The sequence below is a fragment of the Lemur catta genome, chromosome Y (genome assembly GCF_020740605.2).
Source record: "Lemur catta isolate mLemCat1 chromosome Y, mLemCat1.pri, whole genome shotgun sequence".
Classification (NCBI taxonomy): Eukaryota; Metazoa; Chordata; class Mammalia; order Primates; family Lemuridae; genus Lemur; species Lemur catta.
In genome coordinates, this window is record NC_059156.1 from 520,012 (window position 1) to 545,026 (window position 25,015).

Genomic DNA, 25,015 nt, shown 5'->3' on the forward strand with positions numbered 1-25,015 from the left:
TCTGTCTCGCAGACAGATAGCCTCAGGCCGGCTGACGAGTTAGCGAAGGATAGCTCTGAGAAGGGAGGGGGCGTGACCGGGTATGTCTGACCTGCCTTCTCAGGGCCAAGCAGTCATCTTCTTAGGGTCTTCCTGGGGTTCCCTTGGCCACGAGTGGGGGGATCGATCCATCCATTCAGCCTGCTGGGGAGAGGGAGGGGTGAAGATTTTAACGCATTTCCCAACCTGTGTAGGCAGCGGCAGGAGCGGGACAGGAGCAGTTGTCATGGTCGTCCTCATCGCCACCGCCTCCGTAAAAACACCGAACGACGTTTCTCTATGCACGAAAGGTGTCGGTTTGCCTGCAGATGATAAGGGAGCCTTTCTGGGCTGGGCGATAGAATTTTCAAAGTCTGCCCTTGACCCTGGTGACACCACACCCACCACCTCTGTAGCCACCCGTGGGACCGGCCCACCAAGCCTGACCTAATGCACTTTTGCAGCTATCTGTCGCCCTACTCCCCCAAGGCTAAAGCCCTCAGGGCGTCCCTTCCCTCACGTTCGTCCCTGCTTCCAACTTTGGACCGACTGTAGTGGTATGGAGAGCCACGGGTGCACCCCACGGCCCCTCACGTGGGACGCCCTTCTTGGAGCCGGCCGGTATTCAGCTTCCTCAAGCGTGCCAACCGCCTCCTGTCAGGGCCTGCCTTTCCCCTCTCTCCCCCGCAGGGCTTTCCCACTCCTTTGCCTGCCTTAGACTCTCTGCCAAAGGCAAAGAAAGCACTGCTGGCGGTGATGGCCGCAGCAGTGGTGACACTGACTCTCTTGAGAATGAATGAATGTCTAATGTCTGTCTATTTATTCACACACAGGTGCGCACACACACGGCATATATACCACTTATTCTCATTTGGGTGATCTGTCTTGATTGCTCTCCACAGAGTCGAGTAGCCTACAAGGCAAATAAAGTACTCAGAATCACACCCCATGTACTCATGGAAATATTCCCCCTCCCCATCCCCATATGGACAGTCCACATCTGAGCCCCCCTTCCCATCTGGATAACCAAGACCAGAACCCACGTAAAACCAGTCACGGTAAGCTGTCAATTTGATTGCATTCCCAGGCCTTAATGGAGAAGACAACCATACATATGAGCCCAAACATTAGTCCCCTAGTTGGGTTCCCTGGACTGGCAAACTTGCAGAAAAACCTCAACAGTAGTAAGAAAGCAAGAGGCAGAGCAATGCAAAGGGAGAATGGCCTTTTCTGAATTTAAAAGCAGCAGCTTCCAGTGAAACTCTACGTCCTATCCTGGTGACGTGCACTCTCTGCTGCTGTAGGGATGTGGCGTGACACTGGCGGGGCAGCCGCCAGCCCTAGTGTGCGCGAGCAACAGCGAGTGTGGACAGTGTCAGAGAGGAAATGGAAACAGACCAGCGCGCCTGGAGTCAGGGGACTGTGTGAGCAGTCCTGTGCCGCTGCACACTCGCCACGGACATAAGGCAAAACACGCGTCTTTTATTCCGATACCACCCAGCAGTCCTCTCTTGGTATGCCCGAACACAAACCAGTACCTACGGAAGACGGTGCATTATTACATTTCAACTGTGTCCATGTGAACTGTGTGAACCTAACCTGCAACCCAACCTCACTGTACCCATTTCCACAATTCACAACCCACTTTCCATTCGAGACAGGCTGGGTGAAAGGGGAACGTAGGCTGTAAAAGAACACGGACGTTTCTATCCTAAAAAGTGGGTAGAATGTTTCAGGCTAAAGTGTCCAGTGCATCTGACCGTCCCATCGTCCCTCCCTCTCCCAGCGCCCCAAACAGAGCATGGATGACATGACTGACTGACAGCATGAGTGGCAATAAGAGGGGTCCGTGCCACCTGTGGGCCGGCTTTCCTGGAGGGTCACCCGCCTACAGCAGATATCACCTGAGCTGGGGTTATACTCTGCATAAGTGCACGGGGGTCACACACACAGCTCCCTGGGAAACTGGGACTGTGTGTGACGGCGGCACACCTTGCTTACTCTGCCCAGCTCAGTCGCCCAGCGGCATCTTCGTCTCAAACACTTACTCTGACAACACGACATGTTAAAGCTACGCCCACAAAATTGAACTCATCCACCACCCCATCTCCTGCCACTAAAGCTGATCGAGGTCTGAAGAACTGCGACAATCTCAAACTCCAAACAGCACCTGGTCCGCACACTGCCCAGTAATTCCCAACCATGGGGACAGAACCCACCACCCTGACAATCAGCAACTGACAATATCCCCAAAGTACCCATCCCATCTATGTCACATTTGGCCATACGACGACACCCCTTGTAACTACCTGTGACTCAGAGTCAGTGCTGTGAGCTCAGTTCAGCCTGCTTCTCACATGGCAAAAGTGTTTCCCATATACGCTTTCCAGTACGTTCCATCCGCCTCTCTGAGAGACACAGCACGGTCACGGTTGTTCTGTCTCCACGTCTCCCACAGTGCTCACCGCCTGACTTAGTGCTCTGGGCTCCTGGCACCACTTTCCTCTTATTTCAATTCAGTGCTCTAAACCGTGTGTATAAAACCAACGCATGTCTTCAAACTCTCCCAGTCAGAAACAAATTATCATTGTATCACGAAAACTTCATACCAATCCTCAGAACGAAGCCCTGCGTGAGACGACGTGACACCGGAGAGCAGTGAGAAGGACGCAGCCACAACACGGGCCAAGAGGGAGAAGGGCTGTGGTGCACACGCAGGTGGGGATAAAATAAAAGAGAGAGAAAAGCTGGAGACGATCACAAAATTGTACAAGATGCATTTTCTTTCTAAATTCAGAGAGTCAGCTGCGCAGCCTGGCAACAGATGTCCCCTCTGCACGTGCAGAGCTGATGCCAGTTCTCCACTCTGGACATTTCAGTCTCTTACCTACATCTACAAACTCACCCCAGTAAGAACGTTTTGCTCCATAATATTAAGCATCTATTTCACATAGAGCACTGCCCTGTGTGTTTCTTACTTTTATATAAATGTCAAAACAACTGCATGATTTTTGAAGCTTCTGTTTCTATCTGAAAAAGTCAGTCCAGTAAAATCAGTACATTTGTCTTAAAAGGAAGACAACAATTAAAAAAAAAAGCTTGGCTAGGTAGTTTCATTCTCTAATTGAAAATGGAGAAAATAAAGTATATTAAACAAAGCATAACTAAATATATCACTGCAGAATTGCTCATATCTTCAAATTAATTTCTGAGAATGATTAGATTATATAAACTATTAGCTTAGCATATTTAGATATTGCATTCTAAGTAACTTAAAATAAAAAGAAGATTCTATGCATTTGACTCAGAGAGCATGTGCAAAAAATTATGGGGCAAAACTATATAAATAGTGATTTAGGATCTAAAAAGTATGTTTTCTAATTATACTCCCACAGAAACTTTATTATAACTATCACAATATCCCAGTGATTACAAAAATGAGAAAAGAATACAAAATAGTAACTATGACAATATCCTCCCAGTATAGGAATTTTAAGTCCCGAGGGAATTGAGATTACTAGAGAAATCATGCCACTCTGTCACCCAATACAATGTTATTTCCACATGTTATCCACAGTCTTAGACATGATGAGACAGTGTAAAGTTGATGACAGGATAACAATTCCTTCTTTACATATCTGTGTTAAACTTTAAAAATCAGTTAGTTATATCGATTCAAACAAATTATGTTCAAACAGTCTTCAGAAAGCATCCGAAAATCCAGTATATGCTCCCTGGTAATACACAGTTGCAAGAACTCCAGGAGCATTTTTCTCGAGGTATCACGTGGTGGGGGCATCCGTGGTCTTCTGATTTCAAGATTGTTGTTTTTAAAGCACCAAATGAGTAAGAAAAGCTTCATCTTTGTCTGCTATACCGCTTTTAGTAAAAAAATTTGTTCCGTAAATTTCAGATTCTGTTAAAAGGTCACACTTAAGAATCGACAAGGCCACATAGGTTGCCTTAAGGCCACAAGTTTCCCACCCCTGTGAGGCTAATTATTTACTGAATGTTGATTGGAAATAATTTATAACATTCCAGATAGGAGTAATCTTTACTTTTGACTGATATCTGTGAAGGCATATTAATTTCTATCACATTAAGTAACATTCAACACTTCTACTATGTCTTCTATCACACCAAATAATACTCAAGACTTCTACTTGATTCTACTATGAAAATAACTCAGCATTTTAAGTGGCTAGTTTGTTCCGTGTAAGGACCAACTGGAAAAAATGATTTATTTAGTAAATTCAGATTGGTCCCCTCACTTAAACTCAGAAGAGTCACGTTCTCAACATGCACCATATGCTTATATCCATGAATGTTTTATAATATAAGTCAAAGACAAGCTGCATCTTCCTTTAGATTTTCATCATGGGTTTTACATCTTAATTATACAGCCATGGAAAAATTCATATTAATTATATCCACTTAATATAGAATAATCTCTAGTAGTTCTGATGCAGAGAAAAGATCATATATTTTCATATGAACACTAGAAATTAAGGCACAGCATCAACTGAATTGAGAGCTGAATTACATCAATACCTGCTTTTCAAGCAAGTCAAATACTGTCAACACAAATAAAGTATCGAATGACTATGTTCTTGCTTTTTTTTTTTTGAGACAGAGTCTCACTCTGTTGCCCAGGCTAGAATGAGTGCTGTGGCGTCAGCCTAGCTCACAGCAACCTCAAACTCCTGGGCTCAAGCGATCCTACTGCCTCAGCCTCCCGAGTAGCTGGGACTACAGGCATGCGCCACCATGCCCGGCTCATTTTTTCTATATATATTTTTAGTTGTCCAGATAATTTCTTTCTATTTTTTTAGTAGAGACGGGGGTCTCGCTCTTGCTCAGGCTGGTCTCGAACTCCTGATGGTGAGCGATCCACCCACCTCGGCCTCCCAGAGTGCTAGGATTACAGGCGTCAGCCACCACGCCCGGCCGTTCTTGCTCCTTTGAACCATATGAAAAAATCATATAATTGCTTTGAATTTGGATTATTCTCCATAATAGATATTCTGTTTTGGTATAAAATTTCAAAGTGTTTGTGCTTTAGTTTTTTTATTCTGGGAATCCCCCAATAGAATGAAATTTGCATTTTAATTAAATGCTTCCATTTATTTTATCCGTAAGGTTTCCTTTTCTGTCATATTTTTGGTAATTTCTACGTTATGTATTTTGGATATTATTTTCTTATTTGCTATATCTATAGAGTCTTTCTACTATGAATTCTCTGATGCCGAGTAAGGTATGACCTACAGTTAAAGGCCTTGCCACATTCTTTACATTTGTAGGGTTTCTCTCCAGTATGAATTCCTTGATGTCGAGTAAGGTATGATCTACAGGTAAAGGTTTTCCCACAGTCTTTACATTTGTAGGGTTTCTCCCCAGTATGAATTCTATGATGTCGAATAAGATGTGAACTATTTTGAAAGGCTTTTCCACATTCATCACATTTGTATGGTTTCTCTCCAGTGTGAATTCTGTGATGTTGAGTAAGACTTGAGGAATGAATAAAAGATTTGCTACATTTATTACATTTATAAAATTTCTCTCCAGTGTGAATTCTCTGGTGCTTTGTAAGATGTGAACTATACTTAAAGGATTTGTCACATTCTTTACATTTGTAGGGTCTCTCTCCAGTATGAATTGTCTGATGAACAATAAGATGTGAAGAACGAATAAAGGATTTACTACATGTTGTGCATTTGTAAAATTTTTCTCTGGTATGAATTCTCTGGTGCTGAGTAAGTTGTGAACTGGTTTTAAAGGCTTTACCACATTCCTTACATTCATATGGTTTCTCTCCAGTATGAATTCTCTGGTGTACAATAAGACTTGAGGAATAAGTAAAACATTTGTTACATGTATTACATTTGTAAAATTTTTTTCCAGTATGAATTCTCCGGTGCACAATAAGACTTGAGGAATGAGTAAAAGATTTGCTACACGTACTGCATTTGTAAACTTTTTCTCCAGTATGAATTCTGTAGTGCTTTGTAAGAAGGGACCTATACTTAAAGGCTTTCCCACATTCCTTACATTTGTAGGGTTTCTCTCCAGTATGAATTTTGTGATGTTGTCTAAGGATTGAAGGCCAGATAAAGGACAAGCCACATTTTTTACATTTGTAGGGTTTCTCTCCAGAATGAATTTTCTGATGCACAACAAGATTTGAGGAATGACTAAAGGATCTGCTACTTGTTTTACATTTGTGAAATTTTTCTCCATTATGAATTCTCTGGTGCTGAGTAAGACGTGAACTACAGTTAAAGACTTTGCCACATTCTTTACATTTGCAGGGTTTCTTTCCAGTGTGAATTCTCTGATGCACAATAAGACTTGAGGATCGAGTAAAAGATTTGCTACAAGTACCACATTTGTAAAATTTTTCTCCAGTATGAATTCTCTGATGTTTAACAAGATGTGAAATATGATTAGAAGATTTGCCACATTCTTTACATTTGTAGAGTTTCTCTTCAGCATGGATTATGTTATGTTCCCTTTGATTTGATGATCGACTCAAGACTTTCTCACATTTACTGAATCTGTATGAATTTCCTCCAAAATGGATTCCAAGATGCTGAGTATGTTTTGAAGGCTGGGTATAAGCTTCTAAACCTTTATTGTATTTGTAAGGCTTCTCTTGAATATGGATACACTGATGAACAATAAGCTTTGAGTATTGAAAAAAGACTTTCTTACATTTGTTACATTTGTAATCGTTCTCTTGAACATGCATTTTCGGATATTTTCTAGAACTATACACTTCATTAGAGGTTTTCTCAGAGTTACGGCAGTGATTATTTCTGTCTGCAATGTAAATATCTTGGTCATTATTTAGGGTAGAACCCTGGCTAAAGGGCATCAAAGTTTTATTGTAAGTGTGATATTTTCCCAAATTATCTATTCCATGATATTGATTAGATGAACAAGTGAAGACTTTCCCATAGTGATTACTGTTGGAGATTTTGGTAGAAGAAGGTATTATGTTTTGGTGGAAAAATAATAAACTTTTAACAAATGACCTATCAAATCGATCATATTTAGAAATCTCACCTTCATTTTTAGATATCACATCTTCAGAAATGTTTGACTGAACATTTAATCCAATTCTGTATTTTAATTGGTCCAAATTATTATTTGGAACATTCATCACACCACAGTCTAGAATTTCCAAATTTTCTTTCTGATAAAAGTTATGCTCCAAAAATTGATGCTGATATTTACTTAGAGAAACATATGGTTCAGCAGAAGTATCTGATATAAATGAAGCTTTTTTCCAAAATGTTTTATGCTCTTGACCTATAGTATCACTGATATTTTCATTATGGGTGGTTGTTCTACACTTGTTCTGTCCATCATAACATCCATTCTGCCCTTCACACTCATCTGCGCTTTCCCAGTCTTTCCGTACGTGTAAATTTTCAAGACCACAACTCACAAACCTTCCCAGTATCACTTTCTGGAATGGAGCTTCTATGCACTTCTTTGTCCACAGGACTTGGGTGAAATGAGAAAATATATCTGAAATATACCAAAAAAATTTAAAATTCCGATTACTATATACTTTACAAATAACATATAGAAAAGTATTCCAAGCTGAAGACATCAGCATGATGACTGAATCAAAAACTTCAGGCCTTTGTTTCTCCATTGATACACCAACTTAACAAAACATGCTTAAAAAAAAAAAAAAGTACAATTTGCAGTACCCCCACAGTGAGCACAAAGCCAAGAAGAATGAAATTAAGAAAGAATGAAATTAAGTCTGTTACCTTTCTGCACCACAGCAGAATGGAATCAGGAAAAAAATCTTCCCAGACCTTGTTTCTCTCTCAGAAAACAAAGAAAAGAATGGAACATGTGTCCAAAGCTCTCAGGTTTTCTGGGGCTACCTAAAGACTGGTTACTGCTTCCTTTAGTATGGAGTGTTAAAGGGAATGGAAAAGACAGGTTGAGTCTCCTGAAAACAGGCATATTGAATCAATGCTATTTAAGGTATGGTAGTAAAATTTCCCATAAAATGCATTATAATCATTAATAAAAGGCCATACTGAGAAAATTTAAGTGAATGAAACTTTCTTATGTTGTTGAGTGTATTGGTACTACTTTTATACAACATACAATGGCTATAATACAGTCCTTAGTAGCTAAGCAAAGTTTTATGTTTCCAAATAAAGGAACAACATAAACATTATAAAATGTCATGTAATTACTGCCATAAAACAAACATTTTGGATTAAATTATACCATCATTTAGATATAGGCTGAGAAAAGAGATATATAAATTTCCATGATTCCTTATTCCTTCCAGTAAACTTAAACTTTCCAACATTTTAACACATGTGGTGTCTGCTCATAATCTAATTCAATTCTTATATTACATGTAAATGTGAGCATTTTGCTTCAGAACTTTTGAATCTAAAAGTCCCAGACAAACTGACATGCAACATTTACAAAAGTGAAACTCACAGGAGAGGACGTCACCAAGATGACAGAACAGGACCTCCCCCCCATTTGTACCCTACAGCGCAATGCAGCAGCCGTGCCCAGATGAAACTGCTTTTGTGGGAGCTTCGGGATCCAGAACTGAGCTTGTGGTGCCCTAGGGCAGCTCAAAACCAAGCAGTAAGGCCGCTGTGAGAGGGCAGGTCCTCACCCATGTGACAGGCTGCCTAATCACAGTCCCAGCTACAGAACAAAAGGTAGCAACATCTCACTGGGGACCTAGTTACGGTCCGCTTTCCCTTGGTCTCGCCATTAGCACCATCTGCCAAGATACCCAGGAAGATTCAGAGCCACCTGTGTCTCAGGTGAGGCCTGATGCCCTTGGTCTTGTCTGTGGCCCCTGACTCAGCCCCAAACCCACTTTCTTCACCTCTCATTAATGGTCGGGGGAAAAGAACTCCCGCCCGCACTGGGATCTTCAGGGAGAAACATCCATCTGTGACCTGTATGTAGCACCACCAAATCTGATCTGAATGTGGATCTTTTTTTTTTCTTGAGACAGAGTCTCACTCTGTTGCCCGGGCGAGAGTGCCGTGGCGTCAGCCTGGCTCACAGCAACCTCCAACTCCTGGCCTCAAGCCATCATCCTGCCTCAGCCTCCCCAGGAGCTGGGACTACAGGTACATGCCACCACGCCCGACACATTTTTTCTGTGTTTAGGACAGTCAGGGTCTCGTTCTTGCTCAGGCTGGTCTCAAACTGCCGATCTCAAGCAATCCTCCGCTTTAGCCTTCCAGAGTGCTAGGATCACAGGCGTGAGCCACCACACCGAGCCCTGAATGTGGATCTTGAAGCAACACTGGAACCCGGCTGCCTCCAGCTGCAGGTAGTCACAGCCCAGGAGCAGGCTGGCTAACCTGGGAGCAGTCTGGAAGCGCATCCGTCTGCGTCCATGAAGGCAGGCCTGCTAACGCAAGTCTCACTGTGGATCTAAGAATCCCTGGAACTCAGTTCCAGTCCCTGTCAGCCAAGGTCTGGAAGCAGCCCTGCCCACGCCAACACCTGCAGGGAGACACGCCATGGACCAAGAGACAGAACCGAAGACTGAGGTCCCAGCTGCAGCAGCCCCGTGAATCAGTCACAGCCCCCTCAGCTGGGATCAGGGGTCAGTCCTGCCCATCCAGAGACCTGGGTGACAGCACTCTCAGAAGCCTGTCATTGAGACAAACTTGCCACACCTATTGTAGAAGCCCCTGATCTGCAGAAACCACTGCAGTTCCTCGTCTCAGCGCCAGTCCTACTGAGCAAGATCTCGAAGAAAGCTCAGTCTCCCCAGGGAATAGACAGGATGCATGAGTGTACGATGCCCTGATAACTGAGTGCTCTGCCAACCACGAATCCGCTACAGTCCCAGTAGCAGTCATGGGACCTGGCTCCAAACTCAACTGACTGGAATCTCCGTGAAAATATCATCAGCCCATGGATGAAATATGGCAAGATATTTAACTTCTCAAACTAGTCGATAATGACTGAAAGAGGGGAGTGCTCCTTCATAGTCAGGGACACAAACACAGGAATACACAAATCATAAACCATCGGGCAAACCTGATCACCACCAAAGAAAACTAATGAATCTGTGGTAATCATCTGCAAAATAATGGAGAACTGGCTAACAAAGAATTTAAGGTAATCATCTTTTTGAAATCTCAGATAGCCTGATTGGCCCGAGTGTGTGATGTTTACAACTAATTGATCAGAAACAGTTACAGATTCCTTTGTTCCTTCTCCACTCCTACTGCTTCACTTAACCAGCCTTTAAAAAATAAAAATAGGCCAGGCGCAGTGGCTCACGCCTGTAATCCTAGCCCTCTGGGAGGCCGAGGCGGGTGGATAGCTCGAGGTCAGGAGTTCGACACCAGCCTGAGTGAGATCCCGTCTCTACTAAAAATAGAAAGAAATTATCTGGCTAACTAAAAATATATATAGAAAAAAATTAGCTGGGCATGGTGGCGCATGCCCATAGTCCCAGCTACTCAGGAGGCTGAGGCAGGAGGATCGCTTAAGCCCAGGAGTTTGAGGTTGCTGTGAGCTAGGCTGACGCCACGGCACTCACTCTAGCCTGGGCAACAAAGTGAGACTCTGTCTCAAAAAATAAATAAATTAATTAATTAAAAATAAAAATAAAAATAAATAAATAAAATATCAGATAGAAAAGAACACTGAACTATAACAAAAAAGTTTTCTGTAAAAATGCATGAACAAAATGAGAATATTAATATAGGCATGAATACCACTAAAAAACAAACCCTCAGGGTGAGGTACACCAACGTAGAACTAAAAAATGTAATTGAAAGCCTTAAAAGGATACTAAATCATGGAGAAAAGAATTCAGCAAACTCAAAGACAGTTCATTTGAAAGTAGCCAATTAAAAGAAAAAAAATGCAAAGGTAAAGAAAGCATATGGGCTTTACAATGTATAATAAAGCAAATATATGCACTTTAGGATTTTCAGAAGCAGAAGAGAAAAAGAAAAAAGTGATTATTTAAAGATATAATATCCTTATACTCTCCAAATCTAGAAACGAGTATTGAAATCCAATTTCATAAGGCTCAAAATACATAAAGAGAAACCTAATGAAGACTGCCCATGGAGGTAATTCATCACCAGTAGACCAGTCTTACAAGAACTGGTAAAGGGAATTTTTCAAGTTAAAATGATGGAATGTGGCTGGGCATGGTGGCTCACACCTGTAATCCTACCACTCTGGGAGGCTGAGGCGGGAGGATCGCTCAAGTTCAGGAGTTCGAGACCAGCCTGAGCAAGAGCAAGACTCCGTCTCTACTAAAAATAGAAAGAGATTATCTGGCCAACTAAAAAATATATATAGAAAAAATTAGCCGGGCATGGTGGCGCATGCCTGTAGTCCCAGCTACTCGGGAGGCTGAGGCAGGAGGATCGCTTAAGCCCAGGAGTTTGAGGTTGCTGTGAGCTAGGCTGATGCCACGGCACTCACTCTAGCCCGGGCAACACAGTGAGACTCTGTCTCAAAAAAAAAAAAAAAAAAAAAAAAGATAAAAATTATATCAAGTTTTTTTTCTTATCACAATGGTATAAAACTGGAAATCAATATCAGGAGTAAAACTGGAAAACTCACAAATACGTGGATAATAAATGTGTTCCTGAACAACTAAAGGGTCACAGAAGAAACCAAGAGGGAAATAAAAGGTACCTTGAGACACATGAAATTGGGAAGACAACAAACCAGAACTTCTGGGATGCAACAAAGTAGCTCTAAGACAGAAGTTTATACTGATAAATTCTTACATTAACATAAAAATAAAGATTTTAAATAAATATCTTAACTTTAAACCCCAAGGAACCTAAATAAGAACAAAATAATCCCAATGGTAGTATAATGAAGGAAATAAAGGTTAGAGCAAAAAAATTAAATAGAGACTAGAGAGCCAATGGAAAAGGTCAAAAAGACTGTTGAGTTTTTAAAAGAAAACAAAATTGACAAACTTCTGGCTAGATTAACCAAGGGAAAAAAAAGAAGATTCAAAATATTATAAATGAAAGAGAAGATATTATAACTAATGCCACAGAATTCAAAAATATATATTAAAAGACTAACCATTATATGAAAACAAATTGGATATATTAGAATAAATTCCTAGAAACATGGCCAGGCGCGGTGGCTCACGCCTGTAATCCTAGCCCTCTGGGAGGCCAAGGCGGGTGGATCACTCGAGGTCAGGAGTTCGAGACCAGCCTGAGTGAGACCTCGTCTCTACTAAAAAAATAGAAATAAATTATCTGGCCAACTAAAAATATATATAGAAAAAATTAGCCAGGCATGGTGGCGCATGCCTGTAGTCCCAGCTACTCGGGAGGCTGAGGCAGTAGGATCGCTTAAGCCCAGGAGTCTGAGGTTGCTGTGAGCTAGGCTGACGCCACGGCACTTACTATAGCCCGGGCAACAAAGTGACACTCTGTCTCAAAAAAAAAAAAAAAAAAAAAGAATAAATTCCTAGAAACAAGCCCACCAAGATTAAATTATGAAGAAACAAAAATACTAAACAGACCAATGAGAAAGGCAATTGAGAGAATAAATAAAAATCCCTCAAAGAACAAATTTCAAGGCCGAGTGAGTCCCTCAGTGAATTTTATAAGCATTTGAAGAATTAATGTCAATACTTCTCAATCACTTCCAAAAAATTAAAGGGAGGAAACACTACCAAACTCATTTTACAAGGCTATCAATACCCTCATACTAAAGCCAGATAAGGACACTAAACAAACAAACAAAACCTACAAGCCAGTATCCCTGATGAAGACACAAGCAAAAGGTCTCAACAAAATATGAGAAATCAAATTCAAAGAATCACACACCATGATCAAATGGGATTTATCTCTGGGATGCAAGGATGTTTCAACATACACAAATCAATAAAAATGATATACCATAAAAACAGAATAAAAAATAACAATAATATAATCATCTTAAAAGTTTTATTAAAAACATTTGACCATATTAAACATACTTTCATAATAAAAACTCAAAATAATATACATTCAAATGTATGTACCTGAACATAATAAACGCCATGTATAAGAAGCCCTTGGATACCATTATACTCAACAGTGAAACACTGTAAGTTTTTCCTCTAGCATCAGGAACAAGACAAGGAAGCCCAATCTCACCACTTTTATTCAGCATAGTACTAGAAGGCTGAGACGCAGTAGTTAGGTTAGGGGAAAAAAAGGGCATTCAAATCAGAAATGAGTAAGTAAAATTCTCTCTGCTGGGACATGAGGTAATCTTCTCTCATAAATATAAAACCCTAAAGACTATACCAAAATCTATTTAGAATAAATCCATCAAGTTGCAGATCACAAAATCAACATGCAACAATCAGTTGCATTTCTATACACTAAAATAAACAGAAAAAAGTAAACAGTCCCATTTACAAAAGCATAAAAAAGTTTAAAATTCTAATGTCAATTTAACAAACAGGTGAAAGATCTGTTAGCAAAATCTGTAACATATTGATAAAAGTAAATAAACAAATAAATGGAAAAATACCCCTTGTTCATTGATTGGAAAAAATAATATTGATAAAATGTTCATAGTACACAAAGCTACAGATCCAATGCAATTCCCATTAAAATTTCAATGGCATTTTTCACAGAAATAGAAAAACATTCTAAAATTTCTGTGGAACCACAAATGACCCCAAACAGACAACACAATTTTGAGAAAGAAGAACAAAGATGCAAGTATCACACTTCTGAAGGAAACTATTACAAAGCTATGCTAATCAAGAGTGTGGTACTGACATACAAACAGACACACAAACCAATGAAACAGAAAAGAGAAAGCAGAAATAAACCCATGTGCATACAGTCAACTAATTTTTGAAAAGGGCACCAAGATACAAAAAGGGGAAAGTATTCAATAAATGATGTTAAATAGTACCTATCCACATGTAAAATGAAATAGAAGACAAAAAAAATTAACTGAAAAGGGATTAATATCAAATGTCAGACCAAAAACTGTATAACTTCTCAGAGAAAGCATAGGGAACAAACTCTTTCACACAAGCCTCATCAATGACGTTTTGGATACAAAACCAAAAAAGCACATGCTACAAAACAAGAAAACAAAAGCAAAAGCAAATGGGAATACATAAAACTAAAGTTTCTGCACGGTACAGGAAACAAGGAACAATGTGAAAAAAAAAAAAAACAACCCAAAGAGTGGAAGAAAATATATCTGATGAGAGTCAGTGGAACGGCCCTGCAAGAAATGCTAAATTGAGTCCATTATGTTGAAAAATGAAATGATGCTAAACACCATAATAAAATCACACAAAATTATAAAGTTCTCTGCTAAAGGTAAATCTATACACAGATATAGAGTTCTCCACTATCATAATGATGGTATACGAAACTTTTAAAATTTTACTATAGAATTTTTTTATAGTGGAAAATTCTGTTAATAGATGCACAATACAAAAAATTACAATTTGCGACATTCATAATGAAGGAAGGGAATGTAAAGAGGTATAGTTTTTGTATTCAGTGGAAGTGAAGTTTTATGAAATTAAAGTATATTGCTATAACTTTAAGATGTATGATATAAATTCCATTTCTCAAGGTGATCACAAAGAAAATGCCATAGAAAGTAAGTAAAAAGTCATGGCTTATCTTCTGATGCTGGGAAAAGAATAAAAAGAAAGTAAAAACAAAAACAAAAAAATAAGCAAGCCAAAGGAAATGGGAAAGGAATCAAAGCTTGCCACTACAAAATCAAAAGGACAAAAATTAAGGCACTCTGAGTGGAAATGGGGGAAAATATAGCTACAAGAAACAGAAAACAATTCACAAAATGTTGATAGTAACTTCATTTCCTTCAGTAATTACTTTAAATAGAAATGAATTATACTCCCTAATGACAAGAAATAAAATGGCTGTATAGATTAACAACAAAGAAGACAATATAACATGCTGCCTAAAAAAGATTCACTTTAGCTGTAAGGAGTAAAATAGGCTGAAAATAAAAGGATAAAATTTATTCCATGCAAATAATAACCACAACAGGGTCAGGTGGCCATAATTAGATAAAATGCACTTTTAGGTCAAAAAACTGTTGCAAAGGCAAAGGTTAATATTATGTAAGGGTACAGCTGATCCATTTACCAGCAATCTATAACACATAGACACACACACAGAGTTCCCAAATATACAAAGCAAATATGGACAGAAGTACAAGTAATACACAGCAACACAATAATTGTAGGAAACTTCAAGCCCCACTTCCAATAATGAATAGGAAAGTCAGATAGAAGACCAATAAGAAACAGGAAATTTGAACAATTTTATAGGCCAATCAAACGGAATAGAAATACACAGAACTACAGTCAAAAGCAGTGGCATATACAATATACTACTCATATATGGCACATTCTCTTTGGACTCATAACAAGTCATCAAATTTAAGAAGACAAATCATACAATTTTTCTTTTCTGAACAAATGAAACTAGAAATCAAAACAAAAGAGAAACTGGCAAATCCAAAAATATGTGAAGGTTAAAGCCACTTTGAAACTTTGAACAAATTCTTTCCCAAGAGTCCAATGACTTAATATTGTTAAGATGTCAGCATAACACACGGTGTTGAACCAATTCAAGGGAATCTCTATAAAAATCTCAACGGTGCTCTTTCCCCGCTGCCGCACAGTGCTGCGGTGGTGGAGGCTCAGGTGCAGTCAAGATTCGGCTGCTCCCGTAACCCGTGGGCACGGCTGAGCAAGGCATGGCTGCTGGAGGTGGAGTGGACACTAGAACTGCACACAGGGCTGCTGGAGGCCACCCTCACCCACGATGGCCTTGCCTGCATGTGACATTCACAAATCTGCCAACGCCTCAGACGAGGGCCACACCCACCTTTGTGTGCTTGTATCCAACTACCCGGAACCTACGTATGTCAAGTTTGTAGAGGACCTTCGTGCTGAACACCAAATCCACCCAACTAACACTGATGACAACAAGAAAGCGGGGGAATGGGTAGGCCTGTGTAACACAGACAGACAGAGAAAACCCTGTACAGTGCTTGGTCGTAGTCGTGTAGTAGTTAGGGATTCTGGCAAAGAGTCTCAGCCCAAGGATGTCATCAAAGACAACTTCGGATGCCAGAAATGAACGAATACAACTGTGGCTCATGGTCCTCAAATAAAAAAAATCTCAATGGTACTTTGACAGAAATACAAAAAACTTCCTAAAAGAAATTGTAGAGACTGTGAATAGCCAAATCCTCTTTACAAAAAGAGGAACTACCCTTTCTGATTTCAAAACAAAGCTACAGAAATAAAAACAATGGGGTCCTGGCTCAAAGACAGATGCACAGATGATGGAAAAGAATAGAGAGCCCAACAGAAAACCCTGTGTATACAATCAAATCATCTTTCACAAGATTGCCATGGCCACACCATGGGAAAGGAGAGCCTTTCAACAAACGGTGTAAAAACTACACGTCTACATGGAAAAAGTCGAACCTTACCCATGCATCATATACAAAACATATCTAAAACGGCTTAAATACTTAAACATGAGAAATATAGCTACAAACCTGTTGAAGGAAAATATAGAGGAAAGATCATGATATTAATCTTTGCACATTTTCTTGGATATGACATAAAAAAGGGACATCAAACTCCAGAACTTCTGCACATGAAAGAAAACATTTTGTGGAGTGAAAATACTACATAAGATATTGGTGACAATATTTTCAAATCACGTATTTGATAAGTGTTAATATCTGGAATATATAAAATATCTTAATGCTCAAAACAACAGAAAGTGAATAACTTGATAAAAAATAGACAAAGGATTGGACTGATATTTCTCTAAAGAAGAGATAAAAATGGGTAACAAGGATTTGAAACGATGCTCAAAATTAATAGCCTTTAGAAAAATACAAATAAAAACCACAGTAAGATATTACTTCACAACTATTAAAGTGGCCACAAAAAAATAACCAAAGACTAACAAAGCTATTGGGAATGTGGAGAGATTGGTATGCTCGTGGGGAAGAATGAGCAGCCACTATGAAACACGACATGGGGGTTCCTCAAAACATTCGAAATGAAATTATCATCCGATCCCACAATCCCACTTTGAGTAGGTATCCAAAGTATACAACGTAGGAGCTGGAATTGATATCTGTATACCCGGGTACAAAAGTAAAAGGTGGAAGCAACACAGATGTCCCTCGACTCATGACCAGTTAAAGAAAATGTGGCACCTGCATACAATGCAATATCACTCAGACTTGGAAGAAAACAATCTCACCACAGGCTACAGTGAGGAGAAACTTTGAGAATATTATGTCAACTGAATAAGCCAGTACCGAAATGACAGATAATGTATGAGATATCTTCAACAGCCAAAATCATAAAAACAAAGTAGAATGGTGTTTTTCAAGGCCTGGAAAGAGGGTAAAATGGGCAGTTCTTCAATGGGCACCAAGTTTTAGTTCTGCAGGATATAAAAGTTCTAGAGGTCTTGTGAGTAACAATGTGAATATAATTAACACTACTGATCTTTACACTTAAAAATTTAACATGGTAAATTTTACATTTTTACCACAATTAACTTTTTAAATGGATAACTAAAAGAGATACAAAGTTAAAAAGCTTTCCAAAAATTAGCTTCAAAGCACAAAAGTATTTCTCTCACATGAAGAAAATGGAGGTTCATCAGTAAACACAGAGAAATTAAGACTATTGCCATGACTACTCACCGAGGCAAGATAAAACAGACTGTTGACAACAAGCCAGAAGAAGAAATATACAAGAAAATCCATGAACAAAGTTAGAGTCATATCTATAGAGACAAACAGACACACACACATAAAATTTAGTTGATAGAACTATGCCTGATTCATATTTTAATTAAGCTCCACATTGACATAAAAGTATATAAACAAAGTTGTAAATCTTTCTTCAAAAATTATAATAAACAGGTAAAACCAAAAACACAATAAACTGATGCCAAGGAAATGACCCCCCGCCCAAAAAACCCAGTAATATGATAATGCAAAGGAAGAATAAAGGAATATTTATGAATAAAATTCTGCATGCAATATTGTTATGAATTTAGAAAACATTTTTCTAAATAACTACAATGACTGTGGACTCCTGGGGAATAGGAATCTTGAATCCTTGGCATGCAGTGTGCAGCAGTAAAATTTTACAGAAAATGCATTACAATCATTAATGAAAAGCTCTAAGGAGAAAGCTGTAATAAATAAGCATTTAAAAGACACTAATGGCCCGGGCGCGGTGGCTCACGCCTGTAATCCTAGCACTCTGGGAGGCTGAGGCGGGTGGATCGCTCGAGGACAGGAGTTCGAGACCAGCCTGAGCAAGAGCGAGACCCCCGTCTCTACTAAAAATAGAAAGAAATTGTCTGGCCAACTAAAATACATATATGTAGAAAAAAATTAGCCGGGCATGGTGGCGCATGCCTGTAATCCCAGCTACTCGGGAGGCTGAGGCAGTAGGATCGCTTAAGCCTAGGAGTTTGAGGTTGCTGTGAGCTAGGCTGATGCCACAGCACTCACTCTAGCCCGGGCAACAAAGCAAGACTCTGTCTCAAAAAAAAAAAAAAAAAAAAAAAAAAAGTTCAAAGTGGGAATCACATTCTATGATGCCTAATGACACAGTACATTTAAGAAATCTAGGAAGGAGTGGATACACTTAGATGCATTACAGTTCAGGAAAATGGAAATATAGTTTAAATTATTAATCTCAGTTTATACCATACTATAAAAATTTGAAGTTAAAATATCATTTTTATATTTAGGGAGATTCTTAGTATTTTAATGAAATTACTGGGTATGAATTCCGACAACATAGCAATGGAAACCTCCACATGACAGGAAAATACAAAACAGAAAATGAGCGTCTGTCGCTGGTGCTCCTGGGATTTCTGAAGCAAATATCAATAACACCACTACTCACACACGTTTCAGACACCATGCAATAAGGGAAGGTAAAAAATACTTCCAAATGGAGTTCCTCAAAACTATGCAGATATTCCCATGTCCCCAAAAGCAATGGAAGAGGACGCAGATCATGCAGTTTCTCATAAGCCACGAAGAGGACTTCGGCTCTCACTGTAACCCTGAGGGAAGGTCACTGAAGGGAAGTAGGGTCCCTAGAGAATGCAAGAGCATGGGGCAGAAGATGCCCCTAGGTGACAGCCAGAGAAAGAAACCCAGGCTTCTCAGAAACCATCTCCATTCGAGCAGAGATTCCCAAACTACATTTTAAGGTCTGGCTTCTTCCCTGAACTTTGGCCCTCTCACCTGTGTCATCTGCCGCATTCACTCCCACCTACCTGGGTGTGTGGCTCCTGCCTCATGTCTCCTCACAGGCCCGGGCTCTTGCCTGTGCTCCAGACAGGAAATCAGGTCCAGCTCAGAGGCAGCAAGACCTGTGTCATTAGAAAGAGGCAACGTGACTCGTGCCAGGATTCTCCAATTACCAACCTCGTACTGTGCTTAGTAGAGAAGAAAGAACATTGTAGAGGTTCTGGAAAATTAAACTCCAAATACTGTTTCTTCACAGAACCAGGAGGATATTTAGAAATTATTTAAAACTTTGTGAGTTCTTAGTTCCACTATCTAGTATTTAAATGAAACACTGGTGGTCAAAATTGAATTTTAAGGTCTGGAGAACAATGTTTTATGCTACCAAATTTTTAGACTTGTCACCCATCTGGAGTGAAGTATACAGGCCAGCTCACGAAAGGGAAGGTTCATATCAAGATAAAACAACTTGAAGATTCTCCTTTCTACACCAGCAAGCCCCAAAGTGTTCCTTGAAAGCAGTTCTTGTTCTGAAAGTCATTCATGCAAAGCAGAAATTCCCATACAACATTCCATAAGAAAATAAAACCCTTAGGGTGCATTAAGACTCCTAAAGGAAGTCATCCTCACCCACAGAGACCAGGTTTGCGTAGTTCTCTAACATCACATCCCGATGCAAATTCTGCTGAGCAGGGTCCAGGCACGCCCACTCCTCCACAGAGAATTTTATGGCCACGTCCCTGAATGTCAACAATCCCTAGGGGGAAAAACGTATTTACCAAACAGCCATGGCCAACGCTCTTAATTTCACTAAAGGTGAAACGAGAGAGGGAAGAGAAGTGGCTTTGACTTACGTGAGTGACTGGAATTACCCAGCAATTAACACAGTAACATCCTCTAATGCATTCTCTACTCTGGGGACAGAGGGCAGCAAAGAGATCCACAAAACATGCAGATACTGTACTTTTGTGCATGATAAAGTATTCATATAAATTAAGGGCATCCACAGAGGCATATACATTTTTGAGTGCTGTATACATATACACATCATATACAATAAGCTGTATATGTTTCTCATGTGGAAAAGTCAAGGTGAGTTAGAAAGGCATGACTGAAATTTCAATGTGCACGGCTGTGAACTGGAGATCGTACTGAAGTGCAGATTCTGATTCAGGAGATCTGGAGTGGGGCCTGAGTTTCTGCATTTCTCACACACTCACCAGTAATTCCAACTCTTCCAGCCCATAGAAAATATCTTGTCAAACATACAGCAAGTAGTAGAACCTGGGTTTTATCCTGGTTCACCTGACCAGTACACAAAGATGAGAGCCTTCATTCTCCAAAGCAAGCTATAAGCCAAAAAGCAAAACCAAGAAAAAGGAGAACTGCCAGATGAAATGTGATGATTTATGTACCTCCCTGAGTAAAACTCCCCATGATACTTACTGACAATTTAGAAAATCATCACTACAGTAGAGGAGTCTGTCAGAGACCGCTTTAACCGAGTAAGTAAACTTCACACCAACTGTTAAGACCGTAAGTTTGTGTCAGGTGCTGATGTGCACAGGACACCACATCACTGCTGTGACATTACTGGCCACCAATAAATACCTATACTGTGAATCCAATCATAAATAATATCAGTTTTATGCCAAGTTCAAACCACATATATATTTCCCATGTTCTGTAATCGCTAATGGTTTATTTTATTTAAATAGTCCCGCAGCATCCTACAGAGCACAACTCTTCCAATTAAACTGTTTTCCAGAAATTTCTGAGTTATCTGGGGCAATTTATACCATCCTCTTTGAATGTGCCTTTTAAAATCCTGTTTGGCATAAGGATGACGGGGCATCCACATGCGACCTCACAGGACAGGTCCCCCCACTGACAGCTGAGGACCCAGCCCCGTGCCCCAGAGGATTCTCCGGTATCCACATCTTCCCGTGCTGCTCTGTCAGAAAGGGAGCATGCTCAGTCCTGCAGGCCACAAACTCACGGTGGGAACTGTGCAGGCTATGTGAACAGCCTGCATGGAGAGAAGGCAGAGAAGGCTCTGCTATGCAGGGGAGGAGGATTTTAAGGAGCCCTTGAGTATCTGAAGAAGAATGGAAACTAAGTAGTTGAGACAATCTTGTTCGGCAGAACCACCAGAAGCAGAGAAGCAAAGGTTTGCAAATCCCAAATACAGGACATTCTAGCAGTGAAAGTGGACACAGCCCCTGACCTGGGAGAACTTACCTGAGAACCAGCCATTTCTTCCTCTTCCTCCGGCCTCTCTAAGGCGCCCTCTCAGCTGAGGTCATCTGCACAGGTCACAGCTGCATCTTGAGAATGTGCATGTCAAGGCCTCAGCGCGACCCCTCCATCTGCTACCACCACACCCGCAGGCGGAAGGACCCTGAAGCGCAGAAAATACGACATTCACCTGCCCTTTGTCACAGTAGAGAATCGGGGACACCGAGCTCCCACATAAATACCAAAATGTGCATTTCTCCTTCCCTGCCCTCAGGTGCCCTCCCCTGCCACAGACACCGGCAATTTCTGCTGCAGCAGCGGGAATACGGGCCACACTGGTTTCCCCCCAAGCAAACCCAAGCAGCGCCGGTCCTGTGACCTCGACTTTGGAAAAAAGGCTGGACTCAACTCTCATGAACTGATCTGGGAGCCCACATGCTTGACCCTGGCCTCACCTCAGAATCACATGAGGCAGGTAATTAAAACCACATGGATGCTCCCACCCTGACGAATAGAATCTGCAGGGTGGGCACAGGTGACCGTGTTCCTTCAACCTGGCCATGGAGTAGAGCTGAAAGCCTGGGCTGTGCTACTTAGCTGAGCATCACGTCTCAAGCTTCAGTGGACACATAAATCAACTGTTATTCCAGGTCCCACTTTAAGCAATGTGATTCAGCAGGTGTGGAGGTGGTCCATGGATTGGGCTTTATTCACAAGTCTCCTGTTAATGCTAATGTTGCTTCCTCAGATATGTGAACAGTCTCCGCCAGCTAGAGACAGCAGGCACAGCACCAAGTTCCTTACACCCAACACTTCCATCACAACATAAATAATTCTGGTCCAAATGAAGACCACCACCCACCGTCCTGAAACATTCTCTGCTGGCCCTTTCAGGTTTACGGAGGCTGCAGAAGGCAGCTCTATCTGAGGAAGCCATCTGGAAAACTGCATGGACACGTGCATTAAGGCGATGCTGACTGACCACGCCCTGAGTGCTCCCAAGTATGCTGCCTGCGGCGTGCTGGGACCTCACGTTCACTGTGTGAGTTCACCCTCCTAACACCCTGGGGGTCAGGCACTAAGCGTCCCATAATTCCTAGCAGAATCTAGACTTTCGGCCCAGCTTTTTCATTTTTCTTCTCTGCCACTGATGAAATAAAAACTGTACAGAATAAAAGATATTTCTTTTCCCTGGTAGCATTCCCAAAGCTAAGCTCTGGGATTCTGTTTGAAATACCCCAAAATTGAACTGAACTCAGAACCTTACACCACTGACTCTGGGGAAGAAATAACATAAAAAAGAATTTTTTAACAAATGGGATATACGACTAGATTTTTTTTTCCCTGAAAGCCACCTTGTTCTTGCCCCTCTTTGGAAATATTTTATTATCTTTCAGGCTCTACTGATAAAACACAGTTTATAATTAATGAATAAATCTTTTCAAGGTGACGTATTCAGAGAAAGGTGATGGTGAGTGCAGCACAGATACGTGTGACTCCAGTGTCAAGTCAGACCATCTGATCACTCTGGAAATCCTCCCACCCTCATCCTGCTCATTGAAGGACTCAGTGACCACCATCCCAGGGGACACTGTGCTGTGCCTGTGTGCCGGAAGTGCAAATGTCTTTGCAGATTTTTGCACTGCCTGACTTGAGCATGTTTTCCTTGTCTTTTGGTACAGTTTTCCCTCCCTTCAAAAGTCTAAAAGAACCCAGAGGGCAGGAATCATTTCTGCCCTTTCCTCCCAATACCAGCACTTTACTGGCTAAGCACCAATGTGTCTCCAAAAAAATGGAAGCTCAGATTTAGGAAAGAAAACCTTAATGTCCCAGTGGGTTAGCTTTTCAGATGAAGGGTACAACGGTAGACTCCTATCAGCACCAGGGAATACAGCTGTTCTCCCTAGAGGAAACAGCCCCACTCCTCAGACTGTCCTCTGGGAGAAACTGACACAGAGCTGACATGCACCACATGTTCCAGGAGACACGGTCACTGTGGGTATCTTGGGTCATCCCCAGACAGTTGTGAAACCAGGACCAGGAAAAGACACAAGGATGGCTGAGGACACGTCACCCTGTAAAGTTTTCAAAGGGGACCTCAACCTAAAGATAATCTGGTAAGGTGTGTGAGCCCAGGGAAGATAAAAGGATGAGGAGCACATACAATTTTTACAGGGGAGTGTCAGGTAATTTATTCTCTGCTTTACGGTCCTGTGAAATGTTTAGAAACAGAAAACAAATATTTTAAAAAAGCCACTCACAGCCCTGTGAAAAAATAATTAAAATATTTTGTCTGCTTGAAAAATAAATATAGGACAAATAGTTGATAATGTTATGAGTTGGGGAGGGGTAGCAGGCATTTAGGAATGTGGGGAAGGAACCGGAAATTTGGGATTTCCAACAGGCCCTGTTAGAACAGTTAGGCTGGGCAAACTGGATTTGAGTCTTGGATTTGAGACCCTGCTTCCCATATATTTGGAAAATGCAGGGAAAAGCAGTCCCTTTAGGGAATTTTAAGATAATTAAATAAGGAGCAATTAAACTGAAGGGGCCATACTGCTCTGGTTCCTACCTATGGAAACCTAATTCTGACTCAAACGCATTTCCTGTAAATACAACTTAAAAGGAAAAAAACTTAGGCAAACAACTACAAAATGCCCTAAAACTCTGATTACAAAACCCGAAAACAACCACGTGGATAGTCCAAATAAACCCGCTATAACCGTACCCAATAAATTGTTTAATTTGGTTTGCTTCCTCGTCCGCCTCATAAGTCTTTCCTTCAAGCCCCTCCAGTGGCCCCAAGACCTCAAACCACGGTTGGGGACGTGCAGATTCACCAATTACTGTTTGCTTAAATAAACGATTCTAAGTTTCCACGCTTCCCCAGTTTAACTGTTAACAGGACGGAGGAGGGACGAGGCCCTCACGGACTACGCCTCCTCTCCCGCACCAGCCCCGCACAGCGTCGCCGCCGTCCCCGGAGGACCCTCCCGTCGTCCCCGCACAACCTGGGGAGACGCGCGGCCGCCCGGAGCCGCTCGGGCTGGGGCCGCAGGACACGCCGGGCCGGGCCAGGACGCCCAGGGCCCCGCTGCCCGCCCGGCCCGGCCCCGCCCCGCGGACCGAGGGGACCGAACGCCCCGGCGCGCCTCGGCCCGACCTCGGTCCCGGACTCCGGAGGCGAAGCCGGGAGGCCGCGTCCCCACAGCCGCTTCCGGCCGCCCGCCCGGCCCCCGCCCCCTCGGAGCGCCGACCGCACACTCGCCCCGTCCCAGCTTCCGGGGCGTCCCCGCGTCCTCCCTAGGGACCCCCAGTACCTGCAGGTCACGGGTGACACGGGCTGCGGCAGAGACACCTGGGCCCCCTGCAGGAGCGACAGCGGAGCGCGGACGCTGCTCCGAGCCCGGCGGAAGAGACAAAG

At 41.6% G+C, this 25,015-nt stretch overlaps 1 protein-coding gene across 2 annotated transcripts; it reads right to left on the reverse strand.

Moving 5' to 3' along the window:
• On the reverse strand, nt 1–25,015 carry LOC123629087 (zinc finger protein 736-like). 2 transcript variants are annotated; one of them, XM_045539038.1, is made up of 6 exons: nt 24,912–25,015; nt 21,595–21,754; nt 19,984–20,110; nt 19,383–19,478; nt 7,473–7,551; nt 3,831–3,897 (listed from the first exon to the last, which is right to left on the reverse strand). In XM_045539038.1, exons 2-6 carry the CDS (start codon nt 21,607–21,609, stop codon nt 3,849–3,851), a joined length of 366 nt encoding a protein of 121 aa, XP_045394994.1. In that variant the 5' UTR covers nt 21,610–21,754; nt 24,912–25,015; the 3' UTR covers nt 3,831–3,848. The 2 variants fall into 2 exon arrangements, with proteins under 2 accessions (XP_045394995.1, XP_045394994.1); XM_045539039.1 differs by lacking the exons at nt 3,831–3,897; nt 7,473–7,551 and adding an exon at nt 1–183.

Excerpts from the sequence above, each read along its gene's own strand:
- LOC123629087 (XM_045539038.1), bottom strand. Across the intron at positions 19,479-19,983 it reads CGCAAACCTGGTCTCTGTGG|GTCTTGCTGCCTCTGAGCTG; the intron begins GTGAGGATGACT and ends CTAATGACACAG. Across the intron at positions 7,552-19,382 it reads GGCAGGAGCCACACACCCAG|ATATATTTTCTCATTTCACC; the intron begins GTAGGTGGGAGT and ends GGTATATTTCAG.